We start from the raw sequence: 15,278 nt of genomic DNA, 5'->3' as shown, positions 1-15,278 counted from the left end.
TAAATAAAAACTAATAAAAATGTGAACTTTAAGTTGAAAGGGGCTCAACTCTCTATAAAAGTAGTTCAATTACATTATAAAATTTTAGTTTAACAAGTTCATAAGAGAGTCTTACGGAAAATAATAAAAACTAATAAATAAATAAATACTAAGCATAAATTAAAAAATAAGTAAATTTTAAGCTAAAAGTGACTTCACTAACTCGATTCTTTGACTCTTCATAAGAAGGAATTCAAACTTTATTATAAAATCAAAACTTTACTACAAGAGGAAGCTATCTTTTTAATCCATCCCATTACATATTCACATCATATCAATATCATGTGATTTGAGTTCTGAGTCCGGACCACCTGGATGGGATGGAACTTGGAGATGAATGCATGAAACCAACCAATCCCCCCCTTTGAAAACTTCAACTTCACCGACCGTGAAGCTTCTTGGAAGGTGACAATGTTAAGTTTAATGTACACTAACTTCTAAAATGTCGGTGTAATTTGATATTGATTTGTTTATCTTTTACGAACCTTCCATTTCTAAATAGCAACAAAAGGGGAGTAGGAGGGCCGAAGCCTAGAGCCATCTTTGTCTAGCCCTAGGGCTTGGGCCACTAAGGTTTGAAGGTCAGAAAGGGCACTGACTGAGTCCAATTACAAAAAGATTTCCATTGGATAAAAAAATTTCTTTCATTCCTCAAAAAAAAAAAAAAAACTCTCCAATAGCAATTACTAACAGAGTATTATATTTTATACATACATATTATAATACTTCAGTGCCACAAATTTTTATTATACATATTATAATTTTTTAAGTGATTGGTATAGTCGTATAGGTAGAATTACCATTTCAATTTATCAAGTTACCGTATTCAATACTTGTGGAAAGCTTGTAATACATAAAAATGGGATGGAAGGTGACCAATTGGGTCCAATTCGTTAAGAGGCACGACTAAAAAAGTCTCTTTCTTTTCTTTTTTTTCCTAAAAGTCGCTGTCAACGAATTTGCAAAATTGTACTATATACATTGAATATAAAAAATATATATTTTATGTGTTTTTCAGCACTCACGATTAATCATTTCAAGAATTATGAAATCATTTCAAGAATTATGAAATTTGTGATGAAAATTTTGTATGCGTATTATTTTTGCGTGTACGTGTTGTTATTTAGTCAAGAGCCTGGCTGGTCCATTAGCTTTGTCAAAAAGGCTAATTGATATTGATTAGTCTACTTGGTGGATGAGGGGGACTAGTGCATGGTCTATCACCACAAACTTCAAAATAACCACTTATTATTTCTCTTTCACACGGTCTGCAAGAGCAGGAGCAGGACCGTTCTAAGCAAGCACTAAAAACCGCTGTTAATATGAAATCAACCAGGAATATCTACCTTTCCCAGATGACAAAATGGTAGAAAGAAAATTCTAATTAGTATACATGGCTTACAAACAAGGAAAGCTTAACAAAAGCAATCTCTAAATCTAGCCGTGTCTTTGAAAGTTGAAACTGGAGAGGAAGCCAAAACACTGAGGAGTAATGTATATATATCATCAACTACTAGGGAATAATGACAGTACCATTGTCCCCCATTACATATCAAAAGATATGAAAAACATAACAATTTTCTTTATCTTTTTCAGAACAGATGAGATGATAAGTTACGATTGTTATCAACTTTGGTGTTTTTACTCCAATCATAAGTTATCAAGTCTGAAAAAAAAAGGGTAAATAGTTATGATTCAACCATTAATTAATACCTACCTATATACAAGCAAAAGCTACATATGATAATCATAAAACCAAAAACTACAAGCCAGTTAAAGGTAGTCTTCAATGGAAATGCTCAAATCCTCTTCTTCCTTAAACTCACTTCCTTGCCATGAAGTCATCCCATGATAATTATTGTCTCCCCCATTTACCCAAAACCCAGCCTCCAAACCATGACCTTCACCACCACCACCACCACCACCACTATGACCATGACCATGATCAAACACCTCCCGTTCATTACTTTCCGGCAACCTGTCTGTGATCAACTGGGCATCAATAGCCATGCCAGCATCCGATGCTGCCTTTTGCACTGACCTTGGAGACAAGTCAGTCCTCAAACTACAAGAAGGTAACATTGATGGAAAGTTAAGCTTTTCCAAAGTCGATGGCTTGTGAAGACAATAAAAGGCAACATCACGAGCCATAGCTGCAGCCTCTGCCGTTGAATAAGAACCAAGCCAGAGTCTCTCTTGCGTGCCTGGGACTCGAATTTCAGACACCCACTTGCCCCATTTCCTTTGACGAACCCCCTTGTATTTCTTTTGAGATGTGGATGCACCATTCTCTTCCGAGCTACAACTCATTCTGACTAAAATAATTAGTGAGAGAGGGAGAAGAAATTGAATAAGACTGCAATTGTGTGTGTATGTGCAAGCTAGTTAAGAAAGCTTTTGAAAAAAATAGAGTGAGGAAATGTTTATATAGGTTGAGAAAAAAAAAGTCAAAGATAGAGAGGGTCCAGATTTTCAAGGGTCAAAAGTATAGCAGGGGTTGGGGAGGCTCTTAAAAAAAAAAAAAAAAAGTGGGGTCGGTGAATATTTTTATGGTCACATTGATACCCATTCCAAGTTGTCGAGTGATGACGTGTACAGCAAAAAATACAGATACAAAAATACAGTTCGAAATATTTAATTTGAGGTTTGATTTATAAATTGCAAAAGGGATGGCTTGGTGTGGCTTTAGGCGGCAAAAACGTGTTGCAACATTTTTAGCCGCAAACTAAAAACCCCACGCAAAGACTCGGATTCTAGAAACTTTTGGTACATGCCATATTTATTACCAAGAAAATATACATTCATACTGCCTGGTCAAATAATAATATAATAAATTCATACGAGTATGTTACATTCTTTTTTTTTTTTTTGGTCAAAATTCAATTTGGTTCTTCTTTCTTTTTGGCTTTTATTGTAATTGTCAAATTAGTTTGTAAGGTTTAATTTTGTTAATTTGGTGTCTCAATTTGTCAAAATTAGCTAATCCAATATTTTTGTCTAACTTTATTAGTAAACAAAGTTTATATATTTTTTATGATTTAATTCAAAATATTCACAAGGTAAATAGGTCTTGTTGTTTAATGAGTACTATTTATATATATATATATACATACACACATATATAAATGGTTTTATTTACTTACAGATTTAGGTAGAATGAAAAAATTGGATCATTTTAACAAGGTGGGGATAAAAATTAAGAACTAATTTGAAAATTAAAGTAAAAATTAAGAGAATGAGTTGAATTTTAACCTAATTTTTTAATTATTTCTTCATAATTTACAAAAATAATAAATTATTTAAGATCCAATTACTGAGTGTGCGTCTATTAATCAATCATTTTAAGAAAAATATTATGAGAAATTGAAAAAATGGTCTAAAAAAAAGTATTTTTTTTAGTTTTAATTCTTAAAAAATTTATTATCCGTTAGTAAAATCCAATAATTTTGGAGGATTATCACTCCACTTTTATTAAAACATTTTCCGATCTCGACCGATCACTTCAGACATGAAAATACTAGATATGTACATTTAATTGTATTTTAGTCGGTTATAAAATCTAAATTTAATGTTGTTGTATGGTCGGAGATGTCTATTTTTGACACCTCAGGAATGATGTCATAACACACAAGTGGCAAGTCAATGTCTCTTGAACTCAGTCCAGTCACTCCTCTAAAAGAATTCAACCAACAGGAAAAAAGGTGACATTTGATTTATCAGATATAGGGACCAGGTGAGGATTATAGTAAAAAGTCATAGAAAATGGTAAAAAAGGAATCCAAAACGTGCAACTAGATAAAATTTGTTAGGGTGGCAAATTCTATCAATAATTATCACACTTTTTTTTTTTTTTTGATAAGGCATTCCTCGTTGAAGCTGGCGCCGCCTGGTGGCCCTAATTTGCACAATCTTATATACATTTTGTCATTACTATTCTATACAGTTTGTGATTGATGCAAAAAAAAAAAAAAAAAATGTAAGTCTCTGTGATAAACTAATAGTGACAGATAGCTAATTGTAATCTGTTTTATAAAACAGTTATAATAAAATGTGTGTATGAAAATGTGTGGTACAAATATTATTGAAATTCTATTAGTATGACTGTTGAATGCATGAATTTTAAGGGGTGGTCTAATTATGCTCAAATATCAGAAGGAAGAATTCAAATATATAGAAATATGACTATGGTTTAAAGGTGGATTGAAAGAAATTTGAAAGTGGTTATAATAATGACAATGTCAAAGGAAAATTCTAATGTGTATTGGAAAATTTTGAGTCCAGCCTAAAACATGCATGCATGAGTTAGTTAACTTTTCAAAGTTAAAATAAATAAATAAATAAAATGTTGTGATTATTAAACAAGGAAAAACAAACTTAGCATGTGTAATTGTGTATGCCATAGAGTTCAAGATTCTGATTCAACGTTAGGGCACCTAATTAAACTTTGAACTGCTAAGTGGAAAGACGTAATTAGTTTATGATTGATGGAAAAAAAAATGAAGATATTTAACTTTCTTAAGTTGACATTTGTGGTTGACTTTCAAATAATCTTGAATGTTTCTTTCTTAGTTTTCCTAACTTCTTAATATTTATAGTGTTGATTTTCAAATAATTTAACCGATTATGAGATTTAATTTTTAATTTTTAATTCTTCTAAAAAAAAAAACTTCTTAAAAAAGTAATTTATTTCTTATGTACATATATTCTTTGAACTTTGAATGGCACAAATCGTATCAAGTAATTTCTCACCTGATCCATTTGTGCTTTCGTCTTACCAAGTCACCATTATAATTAATTTCTCAAAAAAAAAAAAAAAAAAGACATTTTGACTATGCAAAAATAATTTTATTTTGAGTCTAGTTAACGTGTGCTTTAACAGCACACATTAAGTCATTTTTTTTTATAAAAAAATTTATTGAGAATTGAAAAAATTTGACAACTTTTTCAATTTGTAATAACTTTTTTCTTAAAATGATATATTATTGTGTGCTCTTAAGGCACGTATTAGTAAAATTTGTCTATTTTATAAGGCTGTAAACAGTAAATAGGAGGACAATTTCAATTTTCAGCGTTGCCTTTCCTGAATCCAAAAGACCGTACTTTCTCGATGAATAACTCACAGTTCACAGGTCTAACTTCTAATTGACCAGTCCATTCTATAGAAGGCAAAGTTGAAAACTTAAGCCATTACCTAGAGTAAAAAGGTGCAATTTTTGGTTTGTCTTATTTGAATATTTTTGATAAGCGTGATCCTTTGGACTATTTTCAGCCTAATAAATTAATAATAATCAATAACGAGGATATTTTTTGCTAAAAATAATCATAACCACAATAATCAAAAGAATTATGATTACGCTATAAATATATATATATATTTTTTTGGTTAAAAAAATACATCACTTTTTTTTTTCCAAATACTAGAATATTTTAATCCACATTAAGGACAAAATAATTTGTAAATTGTTAAATAAGTTGGTGCTAAACTAACACTTTATATAATCATATAATCTATCTTTTATTTGTGGAAATAAAATTAATCACAAATTTGACACAGCATTTCAATTGTCTTCTCTCTTTATTTTTGCTTTTTGGGGGTTTATTGACTTTATTCCATTAAAATTTTGCTCTTTGTATATATATATATATATATATATATAAAACATGTGGGGATATATTTTTCAAAAAGTAATTGAATGTCAATTGTCAATCCACCAAAACCACTTGTGGAAACTATGAGCATTTACAAATTGATTATCATATCCATAGATTTCTCAGGTAAACTAAGAAGTCACCCTGAAGTCAATGAATTTTTTTATATGGTCATGTATTTTATTTTATTTTTAAATTTACAGAATTAGAAACTTATTGGACTCATTAATCACGTGCTTGATCATCATAGTCCGTAGACTAATCATAAGTCATAACATACGGAGAAACACTGCATGAAAAAAAAAAAACTTGAGCATGTGTTCCACTATTTCCACCAATAAAAAAAAAAAGTCACCACCGCTCCCCCTTGATCCACTTTACAAGTATAAATTCTTGTGGGGTGTAGGGACAAGAGCTATGGTTCAAGTCTCCAGGAAGGAGCTTCATACACATATACACTTAGATTAGGTTAGAGTAGAAATTCAATCTTGTATTGAAAAAAAATTGTCAAATGGAAAAATTATATTATTATGGAAATTTTTTTTTTCTCTTTGACCAATTTGTGGACGATGGCAGCTACCAAATCGACTAGAATTTCAACCTTTCATTTATTGTGATTAAAGAAAATTGAATTTTTTTAAGAGAAAAAAACGAAATGATTTGAGGTCGATTTTTCACTTCCTAAAATAGAACCTATATTAAATAGGGTTGGGCTTATATCCAGTGATTAGTTTCACTGAACACATTAAGATGCAGACATGTGTCTATATCTTAGCATGTCCAGTGAAACTGGCCACTGGACACAAGCTACACCCTATTATATATAGTAGCCCGTGTAATGCACGGGCCTCACATTTCATACTCTAAAAATATTTTTTAATTAAAAAAAATAAAGGTACAATACTTTAGGTCAGTGTATGAAAATCTCCGATTAGCACCTAATTGTTTAATTTGAATTAATTGGTCTTGAATTTAATAACACTATGTTTCTCAAAAAACAAACAAAATAAAAAATTAATAACACTATTTGTGTTTTATTAGTTAATACTTAATACTCCATCCGTCCCATTTTGTTTGTCCTCTATTCCATTTTGGGATGTCCAAAAATATTTTTCTGTTTCTAAAAATAAAAGTTATTAGTTTACTAATGTTCCTATTATACCCCTATTTTCAAAACTATTTGAAAAGAAAACTAACTAATATATTTTTTTAAAATCAATCTAATTGGGACACCTTTTTAGTTGTCTCATTAAAAATAACTCTTTTTTAAAAAAGCTAATAGATTTATTTAAGGGTAGTTTTGGTAACTTATACATTTTTATAAGGCAGATAAGACAATAAATGGTGTTCTCTTAAAAAGTTTAACTTTTCAAATAAGGCAAACAAAGCGGGATGTAAGGAGTACAATCATGTGTTTGAATTAAATTAAGAACCTACTAAATTTTGCTCATTTTTAATTATCTTATTTAATTTCTTTCTTATTTTTAGGGTCCTCTTAAAGGGTACCCTAAGGATAATTGTTAACAAACCTTTTTAGAAAAATTTTGACACCACTTTCATAAAAAATTGTCAAAACAATTATTATTATTTTTTTTTTTTTACATAAAAAGTTGTTTAAAATAGTTTATAAACCAATGCCCTCAGGGCATCCTTTAATATTTCATTGTTTTTTTATGGGAGTTAATTACCTTATTCACATTTATTATGTATAAATTATTGTAAATAATAAAATTTTGAAAATGGAGGTTATGAATGATTAAGGTGATGTAAGTGGGCTCCAAAGTTTTATTTTTTTAAGAGAAAGAAAAAAGAGGGGGAAATACATCTCAAAATATTACATCATGGTTAATATAATAAAATTTTGAAAAATGAGGTTTTGAATGATTAAGGTGCTGTAAGTGTGCTCCAAAGTTTTATTTTTTTAAGAGAAAGAAAAAGGAGGGGAAATGTGGGGTACTAGAATTCCGAGTAAAGTCGTCGCGCCATGTGTCATGGCATGGCCGAGGAGGGCAATCACAGTGCTGAGGAGTCCGCGCCCTTAGATTCTATGGTCGCGTCATCAACCCGTCATCAGAGGAGGCCTTACTGTACAGAAAGAGCTTTGAGAAGTGGTCTAGCACTGACGTGATTGAAGAGCTGGAGGCTGCCACCCAATTAAATGTATTCCTGGCCGCATTTATGTGGAGAAGACCCTTGAACAGTGCTACCTTGGTTGCTACATCTCACAAAGGTACAGGGAAGGTGGTTGATGGGATTGGCACTTGAGTGGTGGCTTGTGTGATCAACAAACGGAAGGACAAAGGGCCTACATAAGGTAGAAGGTCCCCCTGAGAAAGGGATCGGAGAAAAACAGCAAAGAAAAATACTGAAACACGAAAGAAAGGAAATTGTATATAAGACAGATGGTGATATATTCAAGAACAAAACCTCATCAAACCTATCCAAGGAGAATTATCCTTCTTAATTCAGGAAATGCATTCTATTTTTCCTAGTCTCATTGTTATCTTTGGCCCATGGTAAACGCTATATCATCCATGAAAGCCTAGTTTAGGAGCCCACTCTCTAACAAATTCATTATGTTGGGCTATTTCGGTTTGGATCCTTCAATCATTTGGGCTTCAGCGCTAAATCTAGTCCTTACAGGGAAGAAGAAAAGGAAGAAGAAATACATCTCAAAATATTATATCATGGTTAAAGCATCTCCAGTAGATTCTCCAAATTTTTGCACTGTTTGGAGAATGAACAATGACTTTTACCTTTTAGCTACCCACTTTTTCAATTACACTTTCCAACAAATTCTCTATCCCATTCTTTATCTCATTTAAATATTATTTCTTCATTCATTCTTTATTCTTTTTTTATCATCATTTATTCTTCCTATATTCATTCCCAACAATTATATTTTTCAATGAAAAATATTATATTCATAACATTTTTCACAATACTTTCACAAGAATCACATCAAAATCTTATGTGGAAAGTTATTACTAGTTCTAATTTAAACTCACCGTTGAAATTATTTTTTTACTCACCAATATTAACTAATAACAATCTATTACTTCAAATTTATTGTGAAAATATTGTGGTAGCATTTCGCAATTAAGATTTTTTATTTTTTATATTATTTTTCCTTTCTTTCAATTCATTCTCGACCATATCTTTTTTTCTTTTTCTTTTTTCTTGTTTTTCTCCTCCACACACGTGTCCAGCCTATCTCTATCCCCTACCCCTTCTTTTATTTTCTTTTTCTCTCTCACATTCAAGAACATTCCAAACTCTCTCTTTCATTCTCTAGCTCTCTCATTTTTTACTTTTTCTATTTCTACTTGATTCTAGAACACTCTCTAGCATGATCTTTTGACTTATATTTTGGGTTATATTTTCTTTCATCTTCAGCTCACTTCACACACACATAGCCGACATCGTCTTCGTCTATCTTTTTTTTTTTTTTTTTTCTTCCTACTTTTCTTGTTCTGATTCACTTTGTTGTTACAATGGAGCTTAGATAGGCTTTCATGCTCTTGATCTGTTGTTTTTGTTTTGATTTTAGATTTGTTGTTCTAATTAAATTTGTATTTTTCCCTGTTCTTGATCCGTTGTTTCCATTCTGATTTTAGATTGTATTTGTGTTTGTGTTTTGATTGTGTTACCGTTTGAGAGAGAAACAATTGAACAAAGAAGAGAGGAGGAAAGAGAAAGAAATTTTTTTTTTTATTCAACCCGGTATTTTTTTAAGATAAAATAATAGTTTGAAGTTGCTACAGTGTACTCTAGATTAAGAGAATTATAGTAACAACTTCAAAAAAAATTTTGAAAAAAGTTTTGGATTTAGACATGCTGTTGGAGCATGAATAGTGAGTTTTTTTCTCCAAAAAGTAGAGATAGAGCATCTATTGGAGATGATCTTAATATAATAAAGATGAGTTTTATAAGCTTGTTTACACCATGTAACGTAAGTGTTACAAAGAGTACCACATATTTTCACTATGTAATATTTTATAAATATAATAAATTTTTGTAGATAGAAACTTTAGTAATAAATTTTTTGTTAGAAACTTGATAACGATGTATACTTTTTTTTTATTAGTTGAGATAAAAAGGTTTTTTTTTTTTTTCTTGATGTATGCAAAATAAATCAAATGTAGGCTTCACTAAAATTAATTGGTCTTTTTTTTTTTTTTAGTTAAAAACAACTAGCATAAAATGAAAGTTATAAGTTCAAATCTTATCATATTTACGAAGGAAAGAAAAAAAAAACTGATAAAATGTTTATAGAATAAAAGGGTAAAAAGAACTTTTCACATGGGCTAAGAGAGTAAAAGAAGAAAAAATATGAGAGGGCATCCATACGATATAACCACAACATGTAGGACATGTCTTTTGACATTTTATCATTTTTGTGTGAGATGAGAAATGACTTCACAAAGTACCAATGTTTCTTTTCCTCTTTTTCCTTTTCTCTCCACTAAGGACTTGTCGGCTGTCGCACATATTTTCGGATATTTTCCTCCACTAAACGACTTGTAGGCTTGTAGCACATACTTTCTGATCAAAATAATACCGTGATTTTAGTGGCTTGTAGCACAGGATCTTTTGGATACCATTCCTTCATTGCTCCAGTTCGGAGATCAAATGTGCTATCAGTTGTTGGACAAACTATACAGCCATCCTTTCAATAAAAGGAAAAAGGAAAACACAATCAGCCTTTTTTTTTTTTTTACTCATATGTACTATATATATATATATATATATATATATATATATATATATATATATATATATATATATATATCTATATTAATTTACAGAATTAGAAATTTATTGGACTCATTAATTACGTGCTTGATCATCAATCATCAATCATCATAGTCCGTTTACTAATCATAAGTCATAGCATACGGAGAATCACCGTATGAAAAAAAAAAGCTTCGTTGAACATAAATTCCACTATTCCCACCGACAAAAATATGGTCAAATGGATAAAGTTTTTTTTTATTATTATTATTAAGCCAACTTATTTTTTTCTCAGTGACCAATTTGTGGACGTTGGCAGCTACCAAATCGACTAGAGTTTCAACCTTCCATTTATTGCGATAAAAGAAAATGGATTTTTTTTTAAGAGAAAAAAAGGAAAAATGATTTGAGGTCAACTTTCGGTTTCCTAAAATAAAACATATATTATATAGGATTGAGCTTGTGTCCAATGGTTAGTTCCATTGGATATGTTAGAATTTTGGACATGTGTCCATATTCTAGTGTGCCGAGTGAAACTGGCCACTAGACACAAACCACACCCTATTATATATAGCAACCTGTATGATGCACGGATCCTACATTTTATACTCTAACAATATTTTACAATAAAAAAATAAAAGTGTATGAAAATCTCCAATTAACACCTCATTGTTTGAATTAATTGGTCTTGAATTCAATAACACTATGTTTCTAAAAATAAAAAAAATTAATAACACTATTTGTGTTTTATTAGTTAATACTTAATGCAATCATGTGTTTGAATTTAATTAATTAAGAACCTAATATACTACACCTAAATTTTGCTTATATTTTAATTATCTTATTTAATTTCTTCCTTATCTTTAGGATCCTATTAAAAGGTGCCCTTAGAATAATTGTTAACAAACTATTTTTAAAAAATTTTGACATTACTTTCATAAAAAATATAAAAAGTTGTCAAAACAATTGATTTTTTTTTTCACATAAAAAGTTGTTTAAAATAGTTTATAAATTAAACCAACGCCCTCGTGGCATCCTTTAACATTTCACTTCTTTATGGGAGTTAATTACCTTATTTTCATTTATTGCAAATAATAAACCCTCTTCTACCTTAAACTCACTTCCTTGCCATGAAGTCGTCCAATAATTATTGTCTCCCCCATTTTCCTGAAACCCAGTCTCCAAACCATGACCACCACCACTAAGACCATGACCATCATCAAACTCCTTCCTTTCATTACTTTCCGGCTACCTGTCTGTGATCAACTAGGCATCAATAGCCATGCCAGCATCCGATGCTGCCTTTTGCACTGACCTTGGAGACAAGTCAGTACTCAAACTACAAGAAGGTAACATTGATGGAAAGTTAAGCTTTTCCAAAGTTGATGGCTTGTGAAGACAATAAAAAAGCTACATCACGAGCCATAGCTGCAGCCTCTGGTGTTGAGTAAGAACCAAGCCAAAGCCTCTCTTGCGCGCCTGGGACTCGAATTTCAGACACACCCACTTGCCCCATTTCCTTTGACGAATCCCCTTGTATTTCTTCTGAGACGTGCATGCACCATTCTCTTCTGAGCTACAACTCATTCTGACTAAAATAATTAGTGAGAGAGAAAAAAAAATTGGAATAAGATTGCAATTTGTGTGTGTATGTGCAAGCTAGTTAAGAAAGCGTTTCAGAAAAATAGAGTGAGGAAGTGTTTATATAGGTTGAGATAAAAAAAAAAGTCAGAGGTAGAGAGGGTCAAAATTTTCAAGGGTCAAAAGTAAAGTAGGGGTTGGGGAGGCTCTTTTCATTTAAAAAAACTGGGGTTGGTGGACTTTTTTATGGTCGTATTGATACTCATTCCAAGTTGAAGATGACGTGTACAGTAGAAAATACAAATACAAAAATACAGCTGGAATATTTAGGACCCGTTTAATACATGTGTTTAAATAATAATTTTCAGTTTTTTTGGAAATACATGCGAGTAAAAAAGTATATGAAAATACATGTAATATTATTTAAAAACTAAAAATATATGTTTGGAAGTGTGTTCCAAACGGGCCATTAATTTGACGTTTGATTTATAAATTGCAGAAGGAAAGGGTTTGGTGTGGTTTAGGCGGCCAAAATGTGTTGCAACATTTATAGCCACAAATTAAAAACCCCACCACGAAGACTCGGATTCTAGGCACTTTTGGAGAAATTATAAGGTTTATATAATGGATAAGTGACGTGGTCCATCATTCCACTAAAAATCTCACACCTGTTTAAAATTGTTGAGTTAAAAAAAATTTAAAAACAAGAATTAATTACTGACTCAGCAATTTTAAATAAGTGAGAGTCTTTTAGTAGAATGTTGGACAAATGACGTTGTCCACCAGAGGATTGTATAGTTTCCCGTACTTTTGGTACATGCCATATTTATTTTTGCAATATATGTATATTACCAAAAAAAATATAAATTCATAATAAAGGGAAATGCTAACGAATGCTCTTAGGGCATTGGTTAATAATCATTTTAAAGAAAGTTTTTATGGGAAATGAAAAAAAAAATTAATATTTTGATAATTTTTTTCATTTCCCATAAAAATGGTATCAAAACTTTCCTAAAATGGATTGTTAACTAATGCCCTCAAAACTTTCCTATAATAAATTCAAACGAGTATGTTACATTTTTTTTTTTGGGGGGTCAAAATTCAATTTGGTTCTTCTTTCTTTTTGACTTTTACTGTAATTGTCAAATTAGTTTGTAAGGTTTAATTTTGTCAATTTAGTTTTTCAATTTGTCTAAATGAGCTAATCTTATTCTTCTTTCTTTATCCAACTTTATTGGTAACAATGTTTAAATATATATTTTTTGTGTTAAAAATAAATTAAAAATATTCACAAGATGCTCCATGTAAATAGATCTTGTCGTTTGATGAGTACTACTTACCTTGTTAAAATTGAGTTTCATTTGCTTACAGATTTGGACGAATAGGCTAAATTGACTTGTTTTAATAAGATGAAGATAAAATTAAGCCTTAATAAATAATTTCACTATTGAAGTAAAAATTAAGAGAATAGATTGTAATCTAAGGCGTGTTTGTTTCGCCTGAAAAGGATTTCAGGAAATTATTTTACACCAGATTATGTGTTTGGTACCTACAGAAAATTGGGCCAAACGGAAATTGTTTTACCCATTGACTGTAAAATAACCATTCTCACCCGTAAAACCATTTCCGTTCTTATTTTACCTTCAAAGCATTTCCGGATTTGGTGAGAGCTCACACACTTCTACACACTCCTCACACGGTCTGAAACTCATATCACCTCAGCTCTACCCCATGCACCAACGAGAGAGAGATGTCGCTCCACCCCACACGCAGACACTAGTCCGAGGTCCACCCACACTCCGAAGAGCAACGCCGCTGTTTTCCCCTCTGCGTTGGTGATTTTTCTCCCTTTTCTTCTCTTCTTTCACTCAACCTCACCTCCGCCCACTTCAATCTCCAAATGTACCCGATCCACCAAGGCAAAACTGTCCCATTTATGGTGTTGATTTCAAATAATTTACCTGATTATATGAGATTAAATTTTTTTTGGTTATGGATATTACTATCTATCATTTTCTTCTCATTTCCCCTTTATATCGAAGAAGTATACCATGCATCTGGTGTATGTACTCCTCCTCTCACATGAGGTGGGCCATGTACATGTGAGATTCATTTATATGTGAGAAGGAGGAAATATACACCAGATACATAGTGCATTTTTCTCCTTTATATGATGAGAGGGCTTTAAGAAAAAAAAAATGTTTTGCTTGGGGGTAATGAGTTTGATGGAAGATTAGGATGGTTTGGTTTTGTACTTATAAAGACAATATGGTTAAGCTTGCTCAATTTGGTTTGTTACCATAAAGGGAATGGTGTGGCTTTTAGATTAGCAAAATTGAATAGTAGATAGTGTGAACCTTTATTTAATAGGTAAGTGAGATAATTAGGTAATGTTTGGATAAGGCTGAACGCGTCCACGTTTTGTGAAATTGTGTTTCAGCCTTTTTTTTTTTTTTTTTTTGGTAGTGTTTCGGCTTTTAAGGAGACAAAAGTTACTGTTCACGCATTGTTCAGTCACTTTTTTTTTATTATTAAAAATGAGTCCTGCAGCACTATTCACACATTTAAAAATTATTTTGCTATAGTATTCTCAGTTTTCAGCTGTATCCAAACGGATCCTTAATGTAACATTGTTAATTGGGCTATGTACCTCTAAGAGCATCCACAACAGTGGAGCTAAAAATTTAGCTTAATTTTTAGCTTCACAAAAAGCTACTTTATCTATTTTACCTACTCACTTTACAAAATATGCTGCAACAGTCGAACTATTTTAGTTTTCAACACAATAAAATAATATAAATATTATAATAAAATAATATATCCACTACAATAAATAACAATCACAACCACTAGCAACCGCTGCCACTATCGCCAATGCCACCGCCACCACCGCTGCTACCAACTCTTTCACCGCCGCCACTGCCACCACCACTCCATCACTGCAATGATATTTTTTTACCACTTCAATTTAAAAAAAAAAATACCACTTCACCTAAATATCCCTTTTTTATTATCTCTTTCTCTCTTCTCCTCTCTGTCTCTTTCTCTTTCTTTGAACCAAGATGAACCAACAAACCTTGGTTCTTTCTTCTCAACTCAGCAAACCCAATGCCACCTAAACCCTGTTGAGGACCAAAATTCCACAAGAAATCTCATTCCATGAAAAGTAAGGAAAGACCATGAGTCTTAACAAAGAAGGCACAATTCATGAAACTAAGAAGGACCATGAAGGCCCAAAATCCCAAAAAGAAGAAAAATGAAAGAAATAATAATAA

At 31.4% G+C, this 15,278-nt stretch overlaps 1 protein-coding gene and 1 pseudogene across 1 annotated transcript; both read right to left on the bottom strand.

Moving 5' to 3' along the window:
- Nucleotides 1–1,508: 1,508 nt before the first annotated feature.
- Nucleotides 1,509–2,421, bottom strand: LOC142621198 (ethylene-responsive transcription factor ERF020-like). The gene has a single exon (XM_075794518.1). It carries the CDS (start codon nt 2,347–2,349, stop codon nt 1,813–1,815), a length of 537 nt encoding a protein of 178 aa, XP_075650633.1. The 5' UTR covers nt 2,350–2,421; the 3' UTR covers nt 1,509–1,812.
- A 5,489-nt stretch (nt 2,422–7,910) lies between these two features.
- Nucleotides 7,911–12,009, bottom strand: LOC142619472 (uncharacterized; annotated as a pseudogene).
- Between the last annotated feature and the right edge of the window lie 3,269 nt (nt 12,010–15,278).

This window comes from Castanea sativa, chromosome 12 (genome assembly GCF_040712315.1).
Source record: "Castanea sativa cultivar Marrone di Chiusa Pesio chromosome 12, ASM4071231v1".
NCBI lineage: Eukaryota > Viridiplantae > Streptophyta > Magnoliopsida > Fagales > Fagaceae > Castanea > Castanea sativa.
This window is presented reverse-complemented; position numbering and strand designations above follow the sequence as displayed.

Excerpts from the sequence above, each read along its gene's own strand:
- LOC142621198 (XM_075794518.1), bottom strand. The coding sequence starts at position 2,349 with ATGAGTTGTAGCTCGGAAGAGAATGGTGCATCCACATCTCAAAAGAAA.